Source organism: Vulpes lagopus, chromosome 9, assembly GCF_018345385.1.
Source record: "Vulpes lagopus strain Blue_001 chromosome 9, ASM1834538v1, whole genome shotgun sequence".
NCBI lineage: Eukaryota > Metazoa > Chordata > Mammalia > Carnivora > Canidae > Vulpes > Vulpes lagopus.
In genome coordinates, this window is record NC_054832.1 from 19,045,118 (window position 1) to 19,071,325 (window position 26,208).

Genomic DNA, 26,208 nt, shown 5'->3' on the forward strand with positions numbered 1-26,208 from the left:
CATTATATTTTATTCTGTGTGAATGGCACCCCCTAAAGTTCTACACTGGATCTGCATTGTCCTTTTCTAAAACGATGGTCACAGAATTTATATACATTGCATATATACACAGAATTTACATTTTTAAACATGACCCTACAAAAATTGAGTATCTTCTGAAAGCCAGTTTTGAAAAGCAAATCCTTTTCCATCCAAGAATTTTTCAAAATAGGAAGTGAATACATTCTGAAAGTTTTTGGCCTCCGAATTGAGGAAAAGAGGAAAATAAAACCCACGTACAGATATCTTATCACTTTATTGCAGCTCTAAGACTGGTCATTCTCTAAAAGAAAACGTGTTTGAAGGAATAGCACAATAAATGATATTGTCTGTTCTGTTCCCTCTCCAGGGAGCTTCTCTAACACCCCCAAAATAATTATAAATAATTATAAAATAATTATAAAAGGTCTGTGTTGGTATATTGGTTTTAAAAGGGAAAAAATAATTCTTAAAAGAAAGTATTCTAAAACCAAATGATCCGAACACCAATCCAATATGTTTCATTTGGAAGTTTTTTGCCAAGACTTGTCTCCATGCATATATAAATCAAGTAAATTCACTGAACCAAATCTTTAGAATTGCCATTTTCAGAGCTTCAGGAATCATGAAAGAATCTAGGTGTGTAACCAAACAGGATCTTAGCCTAAGCCCTTTGCCAAAACATATAAATACTTCTAGACACTCCTACATATACAAGAAACCTACATAAATCTAACTTTTGGAGAATGCCTCCTTTAGATACAGTAATATGGACATGATTTACAGACAGTAGTTCCATTTAATGGGCAAAGACTAAACTGAGATTTTAAGCAAATGAAAGTTTGGTGTAAAAAAAAAGAACATGGAAGGAACTTAAGGCCACACACCTACATTTCTATAGAAAAACCAATCTCCTTATTCTTGAGCCATCTAGCTATTCTGAGCTAAAGGCAAGTCTTGTTTGAGGGGAGAAGTGAGTTTTTCAGCCAATCATTTACTAACCCAGTGGGTAAGTTGTACCAAAAATAACCAGTGCATGCCAAATGTGCTGTCTTTCATTGGATTGGATCTAACTGGTTGCCACTCCACATAATTCAGTCTTGAGGGAAGCAGTGGAGCCACCTACATCCTAAGTCAGTGACAGATACAAAAAAGAAAAAAAGAAAAAAGATTTCCTTGAATTTGTGTTTTTACTTCTCTCCATCTTCATTTCTTGATCATCTTTCCAAATCTAAGTGTGTGCATGTGTGTGTACTCAACTCACTGCACTCAACTCTGCAGCCACGCTGAACTCTGTGCAATATTGGGAATGCCCCACCTTCTCCTCATCTCCATGCTTTTTAAAATTCTGTTCTGTGCTTGTACCCGCTTTCCAACCCTCATTCACCTGGCTCCTTTTTGTCTCTCATTTGAGAGTTGGCCTTGATGGTGCCTCACCCAGGACGCTCTTCCCAACATTCCAAGACAGGCTTAGTTAACTATTCTTTGTAAATACCTCATAGGGCTATGCAAATATCCCCATCGTAGCATGCATTACAGATTCTTCCTTGGTTATATTTTCTCCCACTAAGCTATCAACTTTTTGAGGATAAGAACTTTAAATCTGGCTTAGTGAAAACGTGTTGACTAAACCAACAACGGATGTTAACTTATTTCTCTCCTGACCATCTTTATAATTTTTTCAATGCTGTTCATTTGAACATGTTAAAAGACTAGGTAATTGACATGTATCAAATACAGGTTTGTGCCTAGAAAAGTGAAAAGACCGGGAAATCTGCTAAACCAACGCATACAATTCAGTGCAAATGGTAGCCAGGGTAAGGAAACATTCAGAAAGAAGTGTTGCTAATTTTGGAAGATTTGATGAAAGTTCTCAGGTTTTGATGAATCTAACAGACATAGAAGATGTCAGTAAAGAGAAATAGACACAGGATTGGTAGAATGTAGATAGACAGGAAGAATAATTAGGGGGGAAAAAAACCCACCTAGTTTGACTTGCTTGCATAGAAAAGTACCAGAAACAAAGAATGTCTTGGTAAGGAACCTACTGTGTTAACAACCCTGCGCAGGTCCTTACCCTCTGGCCTGGAGAGCCATCGCGTCCTGGTGAACCAATGCCTCCTGGGATACCCTAGGTAGAGCAAGGACCAAAAAAAGTCAGAATCACAGAAATCAACTGTCTGCTTGTTCTTTCTTTCTTTCTTTCTTTCTCTTTCTTTCTTTCTTTCTTTCTTTCTTTCTTTCTTTCTTTCCTTTTCTTTCTTTCTTTCTTTCTTTCTTTCTTTCTTTCTTTCTTTCTTTCTTTTCTTTTCTTTTTTAAGATTTTATTTATTTGTTCATGAGAGACCCAGAGAGAGAGGCAGAGACATGGGCAGAGGGAGAAGCAGGCTCCCTGTGGGGAACCCCATGTGGGACTCGATCCCAGAACCCCAGGATCATGTCCTAGCCGAAGGCAGACGTTCAAGCACTGAGCCACCAAGGCACCCCTCAATTGCCTTTCCACCCAGCTTCCCTGAAATAGATCAAGGCCTCCAAACAAACCTAAGAGCATGAAGATGAATTCAGAATCCAGAAATGATTTACGTGAAATTTGTCCTCTGGAGCATCAGTATGACTCTCAGAGGAGGCTCGAGTAAATGAATACAGGCTAATAGTTTGTAATACTTATTGCTAAAATCACAGCTGACTTTAGAAGCCACAACTGTTTTCTCCCCTAGGCAGGGCTCTAGCACTAAGAGCATTTTTTTCTTTTCTTTAGGGAGGGGAGGGACGAGGGTGAAGGAGACAGAGAACCTTGAGCAGGCTTCATGGGGAGCCTGACATTGGGCTCAATCCCATAACCCTGAGATGGTGACCTGCTTGGAAATCAAGTCGGTTGCTTAAATGACTGAGCCACCCAGGCGCCCCAAGCCAAGAACATTTTTTTTATTATAAATTTATTTATTTTTTTTGGTGTTCGATTTGACAACATATAGAATAACACCCAGTGCTCATCCCATCAAGTGCCCCCCTCAGTGCCCATCACCCAGTCACCCTCACCCCCCGCCCACCACCCCTAGTTCGTTTCCCAGAGTTAGGAGTCTCTCATGTTCTGTCTCCCTTTCTGATATTTCCCACTCATTTTTTCTCCTTTCCCCTTTATTCCCTTTCACTATTGTTTATATTCCCCAAATGAATGAGACCATATAATGTTTGTAGCAGACTTAAAAGTAAAATTCATACCTGGGGGCCAGGAAGACCAGTCTCTCCTTTTTCTCCTTTAGCTCCAGGCATTCCCTGAAGAGCCAAAAGTATGCAGAGTTAAGCTCAGGTAGGTAAATGCTTAGTCTTTTCTTTTTCTCCACTGACTGTTCTAACGTTTTCGACATTAATTCGCTTTCATACTAACATCCAAACACGGCACGTTTCACTTCTCACATCTGCTACCCCACGTAGGTGAGCATTCTTACAGAGCTGAACACTGATATAGTAGAACAGTGGAAACAGAACATATAGTCTGATGGGGCTGAGCCCATACTGTGAATCTGTGGAGGAGAGATTGAATGTCTCCATACTACTGGTTGTTTAGATTTTTAAAGTTCATATCTATCTAGAGTTTTGGTTGTGTTTTGGCTAGAGAGATACAAGAATGGAAAAGCAAACAGAATCTGGCAGGTAGCAAGACCTTCCCAAAGGCTTAGTAGTAGTAGTAACAATTGTATAACTGGCATGCCAAGGCCTTCTAAGCTGTGAAAATTAACCCTGGAACAGAAAAGTTCTCAGCTAGGGAGATACAATCGTGTGCCCAGAAAGATTGCTAACAATGTGCTTAAAAGGCTTGTTTGCATCAAATATTAATTTTAATTACTAGAAATCAGGTTTATTCTTTCAATCTTCATTCCTAGAGGAAGATTAATGAAAATCAGTGAGTTGCATTAAATTTGTCTTCCGTGATACAAATACCATGGCTATATAAAAGTATACTGTCTATAATATAAAACTCCAACTAAGTGCACTGTACGTTGATGCCCATTGAGATAAAAATTAAAAATAAGTGGTTTTCATGAATTTATATCCATGATTACTACAAATACATAACAAACAACTTAAATTTAAGTAACATTTGGTACTTTCTAGATTTTATCACATCTGTTAAGGACTTGATCCAACAAGAAAAGGACGATACGTATCATGGCCCTGTCTCTTTCTATAGACAAACTGCTTCTGAATATACCTACTCTGTGTGGATATATTTATTTGTAAAAGACCATTATATTTAACAGAAAATTGGCTAAGGAATGAACTCTCAGTTACTACTGTCGTTTCTCAATTCTCAGTCCCAAGTGTTTACACACAACTCACAGGCATTCCTTGAATGGACAGACCACTTGGTCCTTGGGGTCCAGGGGGACCCTGAGGTCCTGGGGGACCTGTTTCACCCCGAGGGCCTTCTGGTCCCTGGAACACAAGAGAAGAAAATCATTCCAGAGGTAAGTTAGACTCTCGGTACTCAAAAGATATTTCTGCTTCCAGTACTTATAATTTATTTCCTTACATAAATTTTCCTAAGACACAAAACGTTGATAGGATAGAAAGACAACATGCCTCAGATGGTGCACCTGCCAGACAAGATGTCATCAGTAAACCAAAAGAGTAAACACATAGGGGTTGCCACAACTTAAATTTTTTTCTTCTGTAAATAAGAAGGTTATGCCAACTATGTGAGTAACTAGACCCCCCACACTCCATAACAAATCCAAAAGATATAAGTACTTCGAGACCACCCTCCTGGTCTGTGGTGTGCAGGTTCAAACCATCCAGCTGAACTACATTCTCTCCACCTCCGCCACTGTCAGCTACTCATCTCGGGGGCACTCCTGCATTACTGAAGACTTTGCACCCAGTCCCTGTTTTCTTCCTCCTTTTCATCCTCCCATCACTCCATACCTCTTCAGTGTCTGCTTAATGACCTTCCCTAGGGCAGTATTATTTGATTTTCTTTCTTCTCAGGATCACGCACTCCTGTCATTTTAGCAACTCTTATTTCCATATTGGGCCTTGTTGTTTAGCTAAAGCTGTACCACCTCAGGAATCTTAGATCCAGAAAAAATACATCCTCAACCTCTTCTTCTTTTCCTTCTCTCATTCTGTGACTCCAGTGAAAACTAGTACAAGTTAAGACTTCCAACACCTGGATATCCTGTTAAATGTGATACCGATGAACCCACTAGTTGGGACAAACAATACAGAAGAAAAGGTGGGATAGATACCGAGCATGGTCTGTTAATTTTTAGGTTCATGGGGATAACTGTGTGGACATATTCATCAGCCTGGGGATCAAGAGATGTCTGAACTGGGATGGATTTTGGAGTAGTTGAAGATGTATTTGTGGGTGAGGTTACTAAGGAGACTGTTGATAGAGTAGCAGAGGAAATTGATAGAGATGAGATGAAAAGCACATAGAAGGGAGAAGAAGAGAAGCCTGAGCAGCGTAGGAAAGGCCAAAGGAGGAGAAAATTTCAAATAGAAAGGTATCCAGCCATGTCAAATGCTGTTGAGACCTCAAGTAAGATAGGAATTAAACCATAGTCTGTGGATTTGATAACAAGGAGGTAATCAGTGATTTTAATGAGAGCAATTTTATACGATTCTTATAGGAATGGAAATCATATGCATGTTAAGTATGATTCTGGTTATATAAAAATGGAATCATATACTATGCACTCTGTTGGTTCACACTTCTTTCATGTGGCAGAGTGGTGTGTTGAGGTTCATAAATTTTGTTTCATGTTCCCATACTATGTTCCTTTTGATTGCTGAGTGGTATTCCACTGCATGGATATATAGAAAATCGTTCACTTGCTTATTAATGAACATTTGAATTATTTCCAGGTTTTTTTGCTATTTTGAATAAACGTGCTATGAACATTTATGTACCCCCCAAAAAGTATTTTGGAAGTGAGGATGCAGAAAACAAATGAAAAATCTTCTCACAAGAAACATAGTATAAGAGGAGGGGAGATAGAGATAGCTAGATTTTAAAAATATGATGGCAAAGACAAGCCAGTAATTGATAAACATTAGTTAATGCTAATAATCATTTAATCATATATCACTTAAATGTTATTGAGGAACTGAGAATGGAGCAGAAAGGAAGAAAGGACATGGTCTCATTTTGTTCTGTAGAGTAAGACAAAAATGACTAGAAGAAATCAGCAGTAGAGCTGCTTTAAGCTCCTAAATTCTTATGATCTATTTGCTACAACTGAAATATGGACCCATAAAATGGAAAATAATAGTGTGGGGCTTTCCATATGGAAGGTACACTTTATCTGTTCTCACACTATAACATCGGTGGACATGTGAGCATCCTTTGTCTAACAAGACATTTTCCTAAAAACACTTCACGCTTAAATCTGTGATTCATCAAAATTGTCGTGTAAAAATAACCACATCAGTAGTGGACCTGTGGAAATGAATTATCAGATGTGAGGGGTAAATGTTGGAATCATCAAACATCTTTAAACTCCTAATACGTTCACAATCAGAACCACCATCCAGTGAGAATGTTGGAAAAACAGTAGGATCATGCAGGGATCCCAATGGGAAGAAGAGGCCAGAATCTACAGGAACCCCTGGGCACCACCCTGAGGTGGAACTGAGGGAGACCCAGGGTATTGCTGAGAAGAGACTTCCAAATTACTGGCCTTCCCTGTAGGACCATAAGGGAGAGAGCCAGGTAAGAAACATTAAGTCCACACCTAAAATATGTGTCACAATCTCAGAAAATGAAACAAACGAAAAAGGAGATATCTCATGATCTGAGTTTTGGGTTGGCTAGTGCCTAATTATCTTCAGACTTCTTTCAGTTACTTCTTCCCTCCCATATTAGCTCCTAACTTGTTTCACTTGTTTCTGATTTTATAGTAAAAATTTTTGCAATGTTCTCTTCTCCATGAAAAAATATCATGCAAATTTAGTAAGGGACCCTACTGAAGCAGTAAGTCAGGACTGCAAGGTGGGTGGAGAAGTGGATCATGTGGTGCAACAGGTACAAATGAAATAGGGAGTCAAATTATAGAGGACCTTGAATGCCCTGCCAAAGAAGGTGAATTTATTCTCAAGGCAACAGCAAAGAACTACAGGTTTCAAAGTATGATATGACCCAGAATTGCTTTAACGAAATAAATCTGCGGGCAGATGTGAAGAATCAATCAGAAAATCAAAATCACTGGAGCCAGGAGACCAGTTAGAAGATTTGCCAAAAGCCAGATAGAAGATGGTGAGGCCTGAATTCAATTAGTGGTTGGGCCCTTTAGGGCGCCTTTGTGCAAAGTAGGAAAACGTGTGCCTGGACATGGCTTGGCAAAACTTGGCCTTCTCAGCTGATGCCTTCGCGCAGCACAGGGCCTAAACCAGCGCACTTGGTTGCCCTGGGCAGTGCTAAAGGAAAACAGAGTTGTGTGTTTGATTATGCAGAGTAGTGGGGAGGGGGGAGGACTCTAAAACTTGAGAAATTTCCTGGAAGTGCTGCCTAGTTGTGATTCAGTTTTGTCCTTACTGTTGTAGGTAGAGGAACAGAAGAGTACACAGGGAAGAACATTACCTTGGAAACTAAACCACTCAGAACACTGACATTCTACTTTTGGCCCGGAAACCAAGCTTTCTTCCACTAGTTCTTAAATATTTTTATGAAAATACAGAAGTCCTTAAGAATAAGGGAAAAGACTTAGACACAACCTTCAGAAAAACATAAGGGGTTCTAGATTGCAAGGGGTAAATAGTACTATACTCCAAAATTATATCATTGCTAGTTATGAGAGAAACAGAGAGAACATTACCTTTGGGCCCTGTTCACCTCGTTGGCCCTTTGGTCCACGGAGTCCTGGACCACCCTGGCAAACAGATGTTAAGTATTAGCACAAAGACAAGTCTTAAAGCAGCATATTTCATCCATTTTCCTCAATAATATGGATTATGTAATTCTTATTTTGAAGAAAGGCCAATTCATTGTGTAATGGTATATGTTCATTATGATCCTTTCCTGGAAATCGGCCACCTAGACTCACCTCTTCCTGCTGATGATTTCATAGTTTGAGAAAGCTTTCTATGCCAAATCCTTTCAAGTTAAAAAAAGCTACAGTATTTTGAAATTCAGTGCGTAAGGCTACTGCTATTAATGGATGCAAATAATGAAATACACTGTTAATCTGAAATTGTGTCTTATGCCACAACTTTAAGACTATTTAAATTATAAAAAACATATAAAAATAGTAGCAATTTAATTTTATTTACCCCATAAAAGGCTAATCAGTGTTATTGAAACTTCAGTTATTTGCATTTTCCCTAATATTTTTGCCCTATTAATGCACCATCTGCACAATTACTTATTATCATTTTCTTTATCTAGATAAATATTTACACACATATGTACATACACATTCTTGTGAACATATTTTTTACTTGTGAACATATTCTTTGTATATATTCTTTGCATAAATATATATGTGCATACACACTGAATATTTTTCAATTGACTCCCTCTTTCACTGAAATCTAACCTTAAAAGCAAATATTACAGCACTTTAGTTAATGGAAAATTGTCTTACTTATTAAGAATAGAAGGTAACCTTAAAAATATGCTATAAATAATGTTACTGAATTTAAATTATTTATTTATTTATGATAGTCACAGAGAGAGAGAGAGAGGCAGAGACACAGGCGGAGGGAGAAGCAGGCTCCATGCACCGGGAGCCTGATGTGGGATTCGATCCCGGGTCTCCAGGATCGCGCCCTGGGCCAAAGGCAGGCGCCAAACCGCTGCGCCACCCAGGGATCCCATGTTACTGAATTTAGCTAGATTTTGTCCCTATTGAAGCCTAAGAGTCATGAGCTTGTTCGTTGTTAAAAAGAGAAATGAGTAAAAGAGTGTACCAGACTGAGAATATCTCTTTCACCTAAGTGGAAGGATTAAAAGTTCATTGACAATAGAATAGCTTTCTCAGTTGTGATTCCAATTTATTTCCTGCTACACACATGACTACTGCAAAGTATGTTGTGTACCATCAGCGGAACACTCGCATCAATTGGGAAAGACTGGATTAGGTGACCTTGAAAATTTCTTTGGGCTTGTTTTAACTACTTAAATTCAGTCCCCTCCCCAATAACACCTGGTTGCTTATCTTTGAGTCTTTAAACATACAAGTAGAAAATTGAATTTTATGTATATGTGGACCTATAGAAAATATTACCTATAGTATTTTTGTGCTTTTATATGATGTATTATAAGTTACATATGTGACATCACACTTTTTAGCTACTTCTTAGTTTTTAAACTTCATATATTTTGGAGATTCTTTTCCATGACATAGCATATGTATGATATAACTTATTCTGAATGAGTTGCATAGTTTTCTGAACCTTGGATTATATAATCATTTGTTTAACCATTCTTCATTACTGGAAATGAAGGGTTTTCTTGGTTTTTTTTGTTTGTTTTTTGTTTTTTTGTTTTTTCTGTTCAAACACTTCTGCAGTTAACATCCTTATCAAGCCCTTAAGTACAAACTTTAACATTTAAGTGCAAATGTTAATATCTAAGATATCAACAAGTAGAATTATAAATGAAATTTGATGGATAGGAAGATATATCATCAAACTGTTCCAAGAAAACTGTGCCAGTTTACTCATCTACCAAGAGTTCTAAGGGTTCCTGCTTCTTTAAACCTTAGTCACCACTTGACATTGAAGGGGAGCAGAATTTGTCACATCACAGTGTGCCTCATTGGCATAAGGATTATTTTAGTTTGATTATTTAAGAAACTGCAGACACAGAAGCAGCCCTGGAAAGCAAAAACTAAGTTTTATAAGAGACCTTTACATTTATAAGGGAAATCTCCATTTGTACTCATTGTACCAGGAAAGAGATTACTCTAAATCTCTAGAAACTTACTTATGAAGAGGGAGAGACTGGGGTCTGCATAACAACCTCACCCTTGTTTGCTGTCCCTTTCCTGGTAACCTCCCAAAACAGACTCCCCACCCCCAACACCTTTTTTTTTTTTTTTTTTTTTTTTTTTTTTTGGTCTTTAGCAGAAGATAATGGTTAGAGTGAGGGCTTCAGTGATGCCTGGGTGGCTCAGTGTTTGAGCATCTCCCTTCAGCTCAAGGTGTGATCAGGGGTCCTAGGATCGAGTCCCACATCGGGCTCCCTGTGAGGAGCCTGCTTCGCCCTCTGCCTATGTCTTTGCTTCTCTCTGTCTCTCATGAATAAATAAATAAAAATCTTAAAAAAAATAAAGTGATGGCTTCAGCCACTACCCAGTTTTCCTGGGTATCTCCCACGTGTACAGGAGATATGTGTGTTATTAAACTCTTGATTGTTTGTCTTCTGTTAATCTTTTTTTTTTTTTAAGGGTTGTTATAACCAAGAATCCAGAGGGGTAGAGGGAAAATTATTTTTCACCCCCACAATGTTGTCAAATGTTACATTTTTACCAAATTAACTGGTAAAAATAATATTTTACTCTTATTTTAATTTTCATTTCCTTTAAAACTAATGGAGCATCTTTTCATAATATTTGCCCATTTGCATTTCATCTCAATGCAGCTACCAATTTCTATATTTTACTCAGTGTTCTAATGGGTTGCATGTCTTCTCTTCAGTGTGCAGAAATTCTTCATATATTGGATACCACATCCTTCCCTATTATATGGAATGCAGATATTTTCCCCCAGAGTGGCAGACACTGTTGGTTGGCTACCAAAGAATCTTTCCTGACTCCCTTGTCCATTTTATTTCTCCTGCTATAAAGGCTAAAAAGACATATTTGCTTGCTCAGCCTCCTTTGCAACCAGGGATGGGCACATTAACCACTTTGGGCCAATATGATCAAGAGGCCACAAGCCTATGGAAAGGTAGGTGGGAAGCCAGACAAGTTTGGGTCTTTGGGACCATTCACCTCTAATCTTTTGTTAAGCAAACAATTGCCTAAATGTCCCAATGTTTTACACTACCGTGTCAGTCAAATTTCCTGTTCCTTGTAGCAAGTGCAATGCATCCCAATTAAATTAATGTACCATTAATATACCATTCAGGCACAACTCTAATTTTGTCTGTGCATCTTTAATGGTCCTTTTAAAAACAAGACTTATTTATTCTCTTGAGAGAGGGAGGGAGTACAAGCAGGGGGAAAGGCAGAGGGAAAAGGAGAAGCAGACTCCTCACTGAGCAGGAAGCCCAATGCTGGGCTTGGTCCCAGGACCCTGGAATCATGACTCGAGCCAAAGGTAGACACCTAACTATCTGAGCCACTCATGCACCTCTAATGATCAATTTTTAACCACAGGTTTTGTCCAAATGTGACAATTTGGCTCACAGATATTCATGCCAGAGGCATCAAGTCTGAAAGCCTGGAGTCTTTCATATTTCTAACTTATTTTGTACCTTATCCTTAGTCTTCAACACTGAGTGCATGACAAGAATTCAATACATTTTTTTGTGGATGTTAACGTCCACCCTTTTAATAAAAAAGGGTTAGTCTAGGCGAAGGGAATATGGTTCATTCACCCAGGCCTTCCTACAGCTCTTTTGTAGCTTTACTGGCACAAAATACCACTCTGTAAGATTTTTCTTTTGAATGAGAAAATCATCCCAACTGCATTCCATTAGAAGGGGTTTTATTCCCTATTGTTTGGGAGACTATTTCTTTTTATTTTTCTTTTTTCTTCTTTTAAAGGAGAAGTATTTATTTATTTTTTTATTTTTTAAAGATTTTATTTATTTATTCATGAGAGACACAGAGAGAGAGAGGCAGAGACACGGCAGAGGGAGAAGCAGGCTTCACACAGGGAGCCGAATGTGGGACTTGATCCCGAGTCTCCAGGATCACGCTCGGGGCTGAAAGTGGCACTAAACTGCTGAGCCACTGGGGCTGCCCTGGGAGTCTATTTCTTGAAGAGTTTATTATACTTTGAATATTCAAAAATTGCCATAGCTTTTCTCCTATTTTAAATCTTTCTCTCCAAGTCAGAGCTCAATCCTTCTTTCACTTCTCTGCTGCCTTTTTTCTCATTACAAAGGTTGACTCTTAGCTCATATGTAAATAGTTTATAACTTGTTCCAGCAATATTGCAGATGAAAAAACTTGAAACCCCTCCAGCAAAAAAAGCCTATTAATGCTGCTTAAAATAAAATAAACATTATTATCATTAAGAACTGCATGCATAAATACCAGGAATGAAGAAGAAACAAAAAACCAGAGAAGCAAGCATGTGCACAGAGACCGCCCTTGGGGAGGATAAGGCAAAAGGTTCAAGTTTGCTGCCAAGTTTGTATTTTATAGCCCACACAAAGCAAGGAAATGTGAACTTAGGTCTATGATAGGTGGGGGTAGGGTGGAAAACTAAATGTTCTTTAAAGCTGAGGAACTTGAAGGGCTGCACTGTGAATCAGCTAGAAAAAAAAAAAAAAAAAAAAAGCAAAACTAGCAGGTGGATGACCAAGATGTTTCCAATTTAGCTATGAGAGGAGTAGGAAATGTCTCTGCTAAGAAATATTACCCAGAAGCTGATTCTCATACAATCCAGGGATCAGAGTTATTCACACTGCCTGTCAGGAGCAAACAAAACTCCAAAGTCAAATGTCTAAGGTCGATTTCAATTGATTATATATGAAAGAGCTTAGCAGGAGCAGGCACAGATATTCTCTGGAGGAATACAGCCCAAAACTGGCTCAAAATATCCCTCAAGATAAAATTTCAAATAATACAAACTCAAATATACACCAAAAAGAAATCACAAAATATGTATCAAAACAAGATAGCATAAGAACTATCAGCAGGAAAAAAAAAAAGGCTCAGAATCACATACAATGCAGATATTGAAATGATCAGATTAAAAAAATAAACTTTATTTAAAACATTGAAAGAAAAAATACTTTTGAAGTGTCACAAAAGCAGAAAGACTATAGAAATGCCCAGAAGGTTTGAAAAGGAACCAAATAGAACTTCTATCTGTGCAAAATATAATCATCAAAATCAGAAATACAACAGATAGTTGAAACAACCTATGAAACATAGCTAAACACAAAATACACTAGAAACTAAATTTGAAGAAATTACACAGAATAGGCCTGGAAATACAAGCAGAAATACATCAAAAAAGTTAGGAGACATGAAAGTAAAAAAAGTACATCTGAGTTTCATAAAAACATAATTAAGATGATAGGAGGGAGACAATACTAAAGAGGTAATAACTAAGAAAACTGCAAATTTAATGAGAAACATTCAAACTCATGAAGTCATAAATTTTCCAAAATGGCAGATTAACAACATCAAAACCCCTCACCAAAGCATACTGTAGCACAACTTCAGATCACCAAAGACAAAGGGATCTTGAAGATCTTCCCTTTTATTAGTTTGGGAAGTTGTTTGACTGCTTTAATTGAGGCCAATATTAAATTTTTAAGTAAGACAAAAGGCTTATTATTCTCTTATATTAAAATCTGAACTGATAACTGGTTCAGTGTAGTAGAGTAGCTTTACCAAGTAAGACAATGTGGAAGCTTAGCTTCTTCATTTTATTACTCTGCTATTTTCTAGAACACTGCTTACCAAAGTGAGCCACTACCACATGTTCCCAGAGTAGCCTTTTAGAGAGGTAAGAATGGATAAGGAAGATATTTTGTTTACATTTAAGAATAAAGTTGAGGTTGACTGAATATAACTTTTTTCTCACTTGCCAAAACTTGGTCATAGGTCATACCTACTGAACATATGCTAAGAAGTCAAGTCCCTAGCTGAATGGCTATGTGTTTAGCTAAAACTCAGGGAATTCTACTTTGAAAAAGAAGGAGTGGCAATGATTATGGGGGTTACAACCAACAATCTCTGTAGCAACCATTAAAACTATCTTTTGATAATACGGGAAATAAAAGCATTAAAAGACGAACAAAAATTGAAAATTTACTACCAATGGTCCCTCATTAAAGAAACATCGTGGGGCGCCTGGGTGGTGCAGTCAGTTAAGCATTTGATTTTTGGTTTTGGCTCAGGTCATGATCTCAGGGTTGTGAGAGCAAGTCTTGTGGAGGACTCTGCTCACTGGGGATTCCGCCTGAGATTCTCTCTCTTCTTCTCCCTTTGTCCTTTCCTCTGTTGCTTTGCACTCACTCTCTCTCTCTAAAATAAAATCTTAAAAAAAAGAAGGAACATTCAAAGGTTGTATTCCAGGAGATATAAAAAGATACCAGAAGATATTGTGAGCAAAGAAATAGAAAGTATGGAAGCAAGTCTTAACACACGTTATTTATACAAGTACTAATAAAATGTCTAGTTTGTGATGCTAAAAAAAAAAAAAAGTACCAAAATACTGGATAGCAACAGCACATAATTTTAAAATGGATGATTTAAGAGAAAAAAAATTCCAAGAACATTGTATCGGTTGAAGTAAGGGTGAAAATCTTGATTCTTTTTAGACTTTATCAAGCTACATATGCTTGTTAAAATCTCTTGGTTAACTACCAAAAGAACAGCTACAGAGAGTATGATTTCCAAATTAGTGGAGGGGAGAAAAAGGAATAACAACAAAAAGCTAAAAAGTGTAAATAAGTAGATAAAATCTCAAACAACCAAGAGAGCCACATATATCATGTGGGACAAATAGAAAGCAAAAACTAAAGTGACAGATACAGGAATACTTGCCCAAAGAGGTTAATTATAACAAACAATTGAATGAATGAACTAAACTCTAAAAGAATTGCAAAACCAGATTGAAAACAAAATCTACCCATATACTATTTAAACAGAACACATCTCAAACATAAAAACACGGAAAGGCTAAAACCAAAAGGATAAAGAAAATGGGCATTAAGGAGAGCACATGATGTGATGTGCACTGGATGTTACAGGCAACTGATGAGTCTTTGAACTCTACATCTGAAACTAATGATGTACTATATGTTGGCTAATTGAAATTAAATTTTAAATATATATATGGCACATATTTGTATATATGTATATATGCCAGGAAAATAATCCAAAAGAGCAATGTTGATATTGCAAGTCACTAGCAAGATGACTGTTCTCAATTTTTTGTATGCTGTAGCACAATCTTAGGATATACAATGCAAAATTACAAATATAACAGATTGAAACTGAAGTAGAAGATTTTAAACATCTATCTCAGCAATTTAAAGATAAAGAATTGATGCAGATAAAGAAATTTCTAACAAAACAATTTTTATAGTTTGATTTACTGGATATTTATATTTAGAATTCTGAACTCCACAATCAGAAAACATACATTCTTCTAAAGCATACACAGAACATCTGTAAAACTTGACTAAAGGCCACAGAACAAATGTCAAAGAATCAACAAATGTCCAGATATTGGTACTACACAGACTATCTTCCATAAAAAAATACAGTAAAATTAATACAAGAAAAAATTTAAAAATTGCACATATAATGGGAAATTTAAGAAGACACTTCTAAGTAAACCATGGCTAGAAGAAGGTATAAAGAAAAACAAAAAATGATAGCTCACAGAAATATCAATTTTAACTACACTGGCATTAAAATTTCTATATAATAAAAAGTCTCATGAACAACAAGCAAGCCATAGATTAGGAAATGATATTTTCAAACCATATCATTAATAGAGGATTAGTGTCCAGAATGCATAAAACCACTTAGAAACCAATAGGCAAAAAATCTGCACAACGAAAAACCAGAAAAGCTTATAAATAGATATTTATATAGAAAGGAATCCAAATGACTCAGAGACAAATGAAAAACTGCTCCATCTTACTAGTACAAAGGGAAAGTCTTATTTAAAACAACAACCACAACCTGGTGGCTCAGTCGGTTAAGCGTTCAACTCTTGATTTTAGCTCAGGTCATGATCTCAGGGTCTTGAGATCAAGCCCCAAGTTGGGTCCTGTCTGCTTAAGAATCCCTCTCTTTCCCTCTGCCCCTCCCCACTCATTCTCTTTCTCTCTCTCTCTCAAGAAAAATAAATAAATGAATAAAATAAAATAACAACCACAGAGGATTTTACAGTCATCAGACAAGCGAAAGCTCTTGAATTTGGCAACATCACAGTGCTCGTGAGATGCAAGGAAACCAGACCTCTTCTAGAATTTGAGGGAAAGGATATTGGGACAACCATCTAGAAAGGCAATTAGCAGTTTCTTCATGAAACTGAAGGTAAACCCCTCCTTTTTCTCCAACAAATCCTATCCTAAGTGTATGAGCACTCAACTCATGGGCCAACAAGCTGTAGTTCATATAATGGAACAATATGCATTACCCTTGATAAAGTTCCAATACATACATTTTTTTAAAAAAAGATATATTTATTTATTTGAGAGAAAGAGAGAGCATGCATGAGCACAGAGGGGAGAGGCAGAGTAAGAGGGAGAGGGAGAAATGATATTAAGGAGATTCCAAGCTGAGTGCAAGTCCCACACAGAGCTTCATCTCACAACTCCGAGGTCATGACCTGAGCAGAAACCAAGAGTCAGATGCTTAATTGACTGTACCACCCAGGTGATCCTCAAAGACATACTTTTGGGTTAAAAAAAAAAAAGCAAGCTATACACAGCTGAAAATAAATCTGTGTTTCCAATTCCAAGATTAAACTAAAGACAAACTCTTACATTTGATGGAAGTTTCATAATGCACAGAATACTTATGTGCATATTATCATGTGTATTCCTCAGAATGTCAGAGAGATGGGTGCTATTTTACATATGAGGAAATGGAGGTTCACAGTGGTTCAGAGACTTGCCTAGTCTTAAAATTTAAATTTAATGCTTTTACCATCACTCCACATTTGCTTTTTTGGGATAAAGAGTCTTCTGTTAAAAAAAAAAAAAAAAGGAAAAAAGAAAAGGATTTGAGTTCTACATCTGCACTTGAACAAATGTTCTATGTGCCAAAGGTAAAGGAGGAGAAGCTATTGGGATGTATTTCAGATACATTCAGCAGGTTCTTTTCCTTTTTGTTCAGTTCAGGAAATGTGGTACACAGATAAAAATTTTAGTGGACGGGGGCCAACCTGGAGTGAACCTTCATGCTGCCTGTGTGATCTACTGCATGCATGTTGGTGGGGTCCGCCTGCCTCCCATGAGTCAATGTGCAAGGGCTGGTGAAACATCAGAATATTCCTCCAGTAAGGTCTGGATTTTTTTTATTTGCTTGTGCTTCTTCTCCCTGTTTTCTCTCTCTGCCTTGATCCATTTGCCATTTCTTAACCACAAACCAACTATATACTACCTTAAGGAAATACCCATAGCCCCAGGTTAGCAGGTCAGACAGCAAAGGAGCACTTGAACACATTAAATAGAAAGATTCATCAAGGTAAATTCAAAGACCCAGGTCATAAAATTATATATATTTTACATTTTACAAAAAAAAAATGGTTTTTTTCGTCTCTCTACCTGCTACCTTCTTCCTCCTCCTCTCTCACCGCCCCCCGCCCCCAACCAGCCAATCTCCCTATTTCTTCTTTTTTGCAGGGAGTTCCCATCAGCATTGGAGAACTTCATGTTCAGACGGGGTATTTTTCCTGGAGAATTCAAAATCCTTCCTTCACCTATCAATTTTAACACATATGAGGCAAAGGGAGGGATACACAAATCTTAAAGGTACAACTAGAGGGCCGATGTTTCAAACATTCACATTGAAAATAAACCACAGGATATTAAAGGAAAGGTTTGAAATATGTAACAATTTGAAAGATAGTTTGGTACAGAGGTTAAAGAGAATCATATATAGGAGTCTTAAAGACCTGGATTTGAAGAGAAGCTGTGTTCTTTAGGCAAGTTTCTTAACATCTCTGTGCTTCAGTTTGCTCATAGGATTAAGTACGTGTTTAGCATAGTGGCAAGCACATTTAAGACACACAACAAGTGATAGCTATTATATTATTAGAGAACACTTAAATACGAACTAGGCAAGACTTACTGGTGGGCCTGCTGGTCCGAGAGTCCCTGTATTGATTTCAGAACAGGAACAGGAATGTGGTAGCTCTGGACAGGTCTCCTCATCCCTCTGAAGAGAAAAAAAAAAAAACATAGCATAACTGTTAACAAGACAATCTACACAAATGGCTTTATGAGTTCAAAGAAAAACACTTTGATTTAAGACACTTTAAAAAACCTTTTAAAGTCAATATTGGTGTGGAAAGGCAAAGAATACCCTCTCCTGCCCACAGAATATTCTCCTTAAAGAAAAATGAATGAGTGTCTCATGAGTCATTGATAATCATCCTTACCAAAGGATGTTGATAAAATGACCTTGGGGATGTAAGAAAGGAAGGCAGAGTGGGTGTAAAAAAAGATCCCAGTTACTATTCCATTCAGTTTAAGTAAGAGTATGAACTTAAGGTTTTCCAAACAGAAACTTTCTGTTTTCTATTTCAAAGGATTAAAAAAAAAACCCATATTGGAATAGTCAATCAGAATAACTGCAGCTAACTAAAACACACAAAACAAACTAAAAACAGTGCTTAAACACATCTTCAATTCCCTGCAACAACTTTAATTATGACTCACGTTTGAGTCATTTTGTGGTTGAACATAAGGAAACACCACAGCATCGATCTAAAAAGCTTTGGGATTGGAGCTCATTTTTCTTCTCTTCAACAACTTTTTCAGCACATGACGTTACAAGATATATTATGAATGTCAGGCTGAACATCTCTGGATGAGTTACTGGGGTATGAAGACAGAGCACCTGCTAATAGCTATCGAACCATTTGTGAATATCCTATTTGAAGTATCAGCCAAAATGAAGTCTGCACCGGAAAAAGAAACTGCAGAAATAGGGCTCACTAGTCCCACTGGACAGAGAGAAAATAAGCTTCATTATTTAAGACTTGGGGACAGGGGGTTGGAGGTGGGGCGGAAGTAAAGCTGGACCTGATAGAGCACGGATGACAATTACGTGATCAAGCAGAAAATAAACACAGTCTCTAAATGTTCACAACAGAAACTCAAAAAAAAAAAAAAAAAAAGCTGAGCAGAGGGCCTCTCTATACTGTATATACTTCCCTCTAAATGTTGGACAATAGTCAAAGCTTTCAGCTCATTACAGGAACCCCCCTGCTAACACTTCTGGCCTGATATCTGGGCAGCTAGAGTGGAATACAAACTTAGGTATCCTGAAAGAGCCCCCCAAATAAGGCTAATATCAGGCCTACTGTGACCAGAGGCTAAATAATGGCTTTGCCATTGCTGCCAACTCTATCTCCACCCATGTCTTCCTACCATGGAATTGGCATGTCTTCAGTGATAGAAATAAAAAGAAGAGCTCTCATCAAACCTGGGTTGTTCCTCAGAAAAGTGGTGATCACATTTTACTTGATACAGGATAGGCTTCTGAGTATTTCTGCTTCCAATTTCCAATCCATCTGTGCTTAAGCCTAATATCACAGTGTCTCTGATTTAATTCACCAGAGTTTACTTGAAAATTAGATGTGATGAAGGAAAAGTAAGTTACAGTTAACTCTGAGTAACATGGGCTTGACCCACACTGGTCCATTATATCTGGACTTTTTTCCCCAGTAAATGCAGTACAGTACTATGTTTATTTTTCTCTTCCTTCTGATTTTCTTAATCTTCTTTCCTCTAGACTACTGTAAGAATTCACTATATAATACATATTACATACAAAATACATGTTAATCAACTGTTTATTTTATCAGCAAGGCTTCCAGTCAACAGTAGGCTAGTAGTAGTTAAGTTTTGGGGGAGTCAAAAGACATACACAGATTTTTGACCGAGTGGGAGAGGGGGCTGGTGCCCCTGTTGTTCAAGGGCCAACTGTATTTCCTTCTGAAACACAGTCATCACGAATTTAATGCCTGCCATAGATGTTGTGATCTGGTGTAAATTTAAAAAGGCAAATCTCTTAGACTTTATAAAGGCTGCTCCATGCCCATCTTCAAGTTCAATTATTAAGATATAAGTACTGTCCAACCGTAATAGGGTCATCCATTTCAGCTCACTGTCCCTAAGGATCCTAAGATAGGAATCTGTTTTTATTTTTATTTTAAGATTTTATTTATTTATTCATGAAAGACACAGAGAGGCAGAGACACAGGCAGAGTGAGAAGCAGGCTCCATGCAGGGAGTCCGATGTGGGACTTGATCCTGGGACTCCAGGATCACGCCCTCGGAAGAAGGCAGGTACTAAACCACTGAGCTACTCAGGGATCCTGAGGACTCTGTTTATATATATACAGGTATAGCCCTGTCAATTATACTTGGTATTCATAATGACAGCTTAGCAAACTTCCAGAAGTACCATGAACATTTTAAAAACTCAAGAGAAATAGCAATATTTGGTACCCATTGGACTTCATATGAACAGCTAGCTCAAGGTAGTTCATAGTCATAACATTAGATATTAAGATACTTTTTTGATGATGTCATTTACTTGCAGATCTGGGGTTCTGGCAGTTGCTATGATGGAAGGTAAGTACCATGGGAAAAGTCAATGTGGAAAAAGAAGTGAGGGTGGCAACATCCAATCAAAATCCAGGGTATGAAAAATTGTGCATAGGCCCATCCATCCCATTAGTACATAATTGTGGTTATTTAAGAATAAAATAAAAATACCATTTTTCTCTCAAATCATGTGTATTATTTTTTCATATGGTTGGTTACATTAGTTTTTAGAGCATAAACATTTAAGATTTCTGAGCCTAATGAATTCATATATGGAATTGTCCAGCATTTCTTTTGCCTGAAGGGTATCATGAAAAAATTATTGCAACACCAAAGGTTTTCTGAACCAGGAAGTTTGAGAACATCTGGACTCTGTAAATGGCAGCCCCTGGAGCTGTGCAGCCCCCACCATGTATGTCAGTATGTCCTGCTGGTGTCAGACATGCCTCCTTCTTAGCCTCTTCTGATTTTCATTATCATCACAATGAAATAGCTTGTTCTGAGTTTTATGAAATAGCATTTCATTTTCAAAGAAAATTAAATACAACTTTAGAACATTTCAATAAAGAACAGAGCAACTAATAAAAGAATTCTTACCAGGCCTGGAAGTTCACAGCATTTGTCTCTATTGGCCCACGATGTGGAACAAATAATATCAAACATTTGTAACTGGAACTGCAAGTTAAAAGAAAATTGTCACTCAGTAAAAAGGAGACGCGCTATGTCTATAATTATGATTACATATTCTCTATCACATAATAGAACATGGATACATTTGCAATATAACCTGACAGTAAATAAAGTCATTCTAACAACATCAAACTAACTTTGTTCCTCAAAGATACAGTGATTTAAGATTTTGTCTATAGTTAATCCAAGCAGCCTCCAAACTCTCTCATTTATTACAACTTTCCCTCTCATCTCTGCCTAAAGAACTTAGCACCCCTGCTAAAACTCGGCCTGTACTGCCCTCACGGTTACTACAAGCGCCTCTGTAGTCTCACAACACTCCATATATCTGCCCCATAGCACGCCTCCCACCATAGTGTGATTATTTACATTAGCTCCTCTTTAGACTGTGAGCTCTTCAAAGGAACAGAGAATCACTTATTCATTTTCGTGTCCCCATATGTGGTGGGTAGTAGATATTCACGAAGACTTGTTGAATGAATTCTGGCTTCCAACGCATATGCATACATTCCACAAATTTTTTCTTTAATGGGTATTGCAAGCCAGATACTACATCAACCTTTAGAATATGAAAATGAACAAAACCAAAATCCTGCCCTCAGAGATCTTTACCAGGGGAGAGAGGTAAGCCCATGAATACTGTTTATAACATTGTCATGACAGGGTCATGACAAATTCACAGATTGTACTCTGAGAATCTGTGATGAGTGTATTTTTATTGGAGCCATTGATCACGCCATAAATACTTACTCTTGTTCTACTCATGTATGTCGGCAAAACTCAGTGTACATTTTGAAACAAACAGAAACATCATTAGAATGTTATTAAGGGCTAACAACTCACTTCATGTCCCAACCATTTGTAATATTATATTTCTTCCAATATTATTTTCAAGTATTACAAGTATCACCAAATGCAGAGCTGGGGGAAGGATGCAATCTTTTCACTTTAAATCTATAACCTTCCTTCAGCAAGTGTGTTTTCACCAAGTGCTAAAAACTCTCTTGGTGCCTTATTTTCTCCCAAAGAATACTATTCATCCCTGTCAGGGGTCCTGAAAATGAGAATGCCCAAGTGCATAGTACTCCTGAAAGAGCTACTAACAATGCATGCAGCATCACAGAAGAGTCTGCTCTGACAGTAAAGAGAATAAAATCAGGCTTTCTCTTGTAGTACATAAGAACTGTGCTTTGCTGCAAATATCCTTTCCCAAGTGAGTTATGCAAGATTTATAAAATAAAGCTTAAATTTTGAAAGCAGATTCATGAATCAAGGCATCAGTTTTTTGTTTGTTTCCATATACAACTCTTGAGTTGTCTGAAGAAATATGTGCATGGTTCATGCCCTTTTCTTCTCTATTAAAAAAAAATTCCCAATGGGTAGGATATCTAGTCTGTGGAGGGCAATCATACAAAATAATGATCATTTAAGAATTTGGTTTTTAAGGTTTTCAGACCAAGAAAAAATGTTTTTTTTTAATTAAAACATTTTTAAGGAATGCAGATGTTGATTTTTATGAACAATAGCAACAAAAATATTTCAAGGGCCATAGGGGTTAAAAGGCTATGGAGCTAGACTGCCTGGGCATCAGCCTCTAATCCTCCATTCACAAACTAAGTCATTTTGAAGAAATTATGCAATGTGTTGAAGTCCAAGTTTTCTTCATCTGCAAAGTTAGTATAATAATAGTAGCTCTTTAGTAATAGCCATTCATTGGTGTAATAGTAGCTATAATAGTAAAATGAGTTAATTTAGACAAATATGTGTAACAGTGCCTAGAATATAGTTATAGTAAATAATAAATGTTATTTAATCTTTAAAAGACTTTATTTATTTGAGAGAGAGAGTGAGCAGTGGTGGAAAAGAGGGAGAGGGACAAGCCGACTTTATGACTTTATGCTGAGTGTAGACCCCAGCACGGGGCTCAATTTCACGACCCTGAGATCATGACCTGACCCAAAGTCAAGAGTCAGATGCTTAATCAACTGAGCCACCCAGGCGCCCCTAAATATTATTTTAATGGTGCATGTACAGCTCTTTCATTATTGAATTCATTAAGGTGCAGAAGAATATAATACAAAGGCCAAAAGAGTAGAATCTAAATGGAAGTGTTATGTATTGAGGGCAGAAATATAACAGTAGTTTGTTTCCACAATAATCATAACTGTTTAATTCTTTGGTTGAGAAAAATCTAAGCAAAAATGACAATAATAGCAGTGGGCATTTGTTGATAACCTACAATGTGTGAGGCACTATCTAAAGGACTTTGGCTGTGTCATGCAATTCTCAGATGACCACTGTGAGGTATAATAATAGTAATACCAACCCCATGCTGCAGATTGGGACCTGGGAAGAAAAAGCCTAAGAAATGTAAGCACATGTTGAAAGTCGTGTTCTGGTTTGGGATTTGAATAGCACATTTCATTTCCTTGTGGTTCATTTTGCAGTGAAAGGATCTTTGGTCTGTTTAAAATGCAGATACTCCAGCCTAATTAACATTACAATGCCATTTGTCTGGGGGCATTTATTAAATGGGCCCCATTATGACAGTATTAGATAGATTCAGTTCAATGTGTAAGTCATTCATCCATTAAAAAATTCCCCGTTTCTGAATAGAGCCCTCAGTGTAAAGACATTTTACTGAATGGAAAGATATATGTATAGGAAAAGACTTTCACTAGCTCCAGTAAGGAGCAGGCTTTCTTGAAGTTTTTCAAATAAACATTCACCACCTAATCACCTGTAACAGTTTAGTGTCAACATACAGATCTCTGGCTAAACTTCTGTCCTATTGAATTAATGGGATCCTTATGAGTTTGTTTTATTTATTCAAAGGCTTGAATGCCTACTAAGTGCTGAATGAAACCAATACTATCATTTGAAGAATCCTTGTGGGCTTTTCATCTCCCAGTTTGATGCAGTCAACAGCCTTTTGTGTGTGGTTGTGAGTACAACAAATTTATTCATAATTGTTTTGGATTTGTAATAGCTTAGATTCCTTAGGCTTATTTAGAGACTTCTTTTCCAGGGCACATTTCTGAAGATTGATTAAAAAAACTTTCTGGCTTTTATTCTAAACGTAAGACATACATATTTGTAGAAATCATGTACATATTTGTAGAAATGGTACAGACATGGTATGTTAAAAGATCTTATATTTGAGTACCTGAAAATGCGAGACAATGTGGTTCCAAATGAATCAGACTTCCAGCAACTAATGCAAGAGTCAGCCTTTTTTCACTTTTTGTAACTTCTTTCCTTTGTAACTAACTGGACATTATAAAAAATTTATGTGCGAAAAAGAGAGAAGGGGGTGCATAAGCTCCTACTTTAACTTTTTATAATACCTTCCAAGGGAATGCTTAGTCAATTACAAAGGCTCATTTTTCATTATTGGACATTTTGGTCTGGGTGGAAGACAAAAGGCAAGTCATTTGGGGTCAAATGTTAGCATGAAAATAAGATTAAAATATTTCTCATCAGTTGGGTCACTGTGATCTGTGAATGGGAATAAAAATGTAGCCTGGCTCAACTTTCCACTCATTACCACATTTTATCCTCTGATTTTTCTCCAGCATAGTATAGCTTAGTTTGTAACTTGAAGTCAAACTGTACCCGAAATCATACAAATATTTACAGAGATTTACATTGCACAGGCACACTGGAGAAAGAGCACCGAGGACATCGGCCATCTTCTGCTTTAATTTGGTGTTTAACTTTTACTGACACCATCTCAAAGCTAAGATTTATTAAGCACTGACCCTTTTCTAGCCATTGAGCAAGGCGTTTTTACTTGCTTTCAGTCAATTTATTGAAATTAAGGGAGACTCATTCAACAAGGAGATAAAAATAAACAGCCGCTGTACCTCTTGGTAGTCACTAAAATATTTAGGTGTAGGCATACTTTGTGGGGGAACATTTTGATTGCATATACTTTCAAGGTCAGAGTTTAAATAATGGTGAGTCTTTGAACATGTCAGTGAACAGACAGGGCATAGGCACAGACCAAACTCCCTCCTCTGCTTTAAGTCCCTTAATGATCCGCCTGACCCCATGGAAGAGAGCTTAGCATGGTAGGCAGGAAACTTTGTGCAAGTCAGATATAGTCTCATATCTTGCTTTCCTCACTTTTTAAAAAGGGATCCCTCCAACTTCTTCAAGTCTCAGCTTTTGAATCTATAAAATGGGGATAATATAAATACCTCTTCCCATGGCTATTGGAAGATTAAATAAGATAATCTCAGAAAAGCACACACTGTCTGGTCCATAGTAGGCATGCAATAAATATTAGCTACAATTATCATTTTAAGAGTTCATATGTAATTCATATGAAAGCATAACCATTTTCTTATAATTTAAAAACTCTTGTTTCCACAGCATCATTGACTAATCTACTGTTGATTCTGACATCAAAGCTTTCACTCAGTAAGTTATGTTATAAAAAAAACTCTATAACATAACTTGTATTTGTCTTTATTTACATAGCAGAGAACTAAACCAAAGTCAATTGGATAATCATATAAGTGTTAGATTTGAAAAGGGGGAAGAAGGATACTAAGAACATGGTCACACACCAGAAGCTCAAAATATTTTTAGGATCATCTCTGGCAGCATTATAATTTCATCAGGTATCAGAAAAGGTAGAAGAAACCTCTTAGGAGAGAGAGGAACAGAAAGTAGAAGCATAGTCATTAAGTTTCTTCTCACATGTGTTCTGACAGCTGAGTCAAGCCAACTTATTAGCTTACTCCTCACTAGGGATTTTTCGCTGTCTATAAAATCTTGCATCACTGCACGCAAGTTGTTTTTATTACAATTGCGAGCAATTTCAATATAGTTACTTTATCCCTAAATCCATCAATCTCTCCTCAACTCAACTTTGGTTTAAAAAGAATTTATTTTCTTTAAGGACTGAATATTTAGAGGTTTTCCATCATCTGGCATTTTGTGAACCTTTGCTAAATTTGTCAGGGAATGTTAACCTATAAATTACTAATCTTTCTTATATGATCCTGGAATAATCCAAAACTTGCATTTACATATTCCCTTTTGCTGGGTATCGGATT

General features: G+C 37.1%; 1 protein-coding gene across 2 annotated transcripts in view; it reads right to left on the bottom strand.

Annotated features, from left to right (window-relative positions):
- COL14A1 (collagen type XIV alpha 1 chain) overlaps positions 1-26,208 on the bottom strand; it is a 217,781-nt gene that overhangs the window by 48,610 nt on the left and 142,963 nt on the right. For both annotated transcript variants that reach the window (XM_041769636.1, XM_041769637.1), the window contains exons 35-40: positions 21,050-21,127; positions 17,967-18,053; positions 7,839-7,892; positions 4,360-4,455; positions 3,241-3,294; positions 2,096-2,149 (exon numbers count right to left, since the gene is read on the bottom strand). In XM_041769636.1, coding sequence (XP_041625570.1) covers positions 2,096-2,149; positions 3,241-3,294; positions 4,360-4,455; positions 7,839-7,892; positions 17,967-18,053; positions 21,050-21,127 — 423 coding nt within the window. The remainder of the gene's footprint in view (positions 1-2,095; positions 2,150-3,240; positions 3,295-4,359; positions 4,456-7,838; positions 7,893-17,966; positions 18,054-21,049; positions 21,128-26,208) is intronic.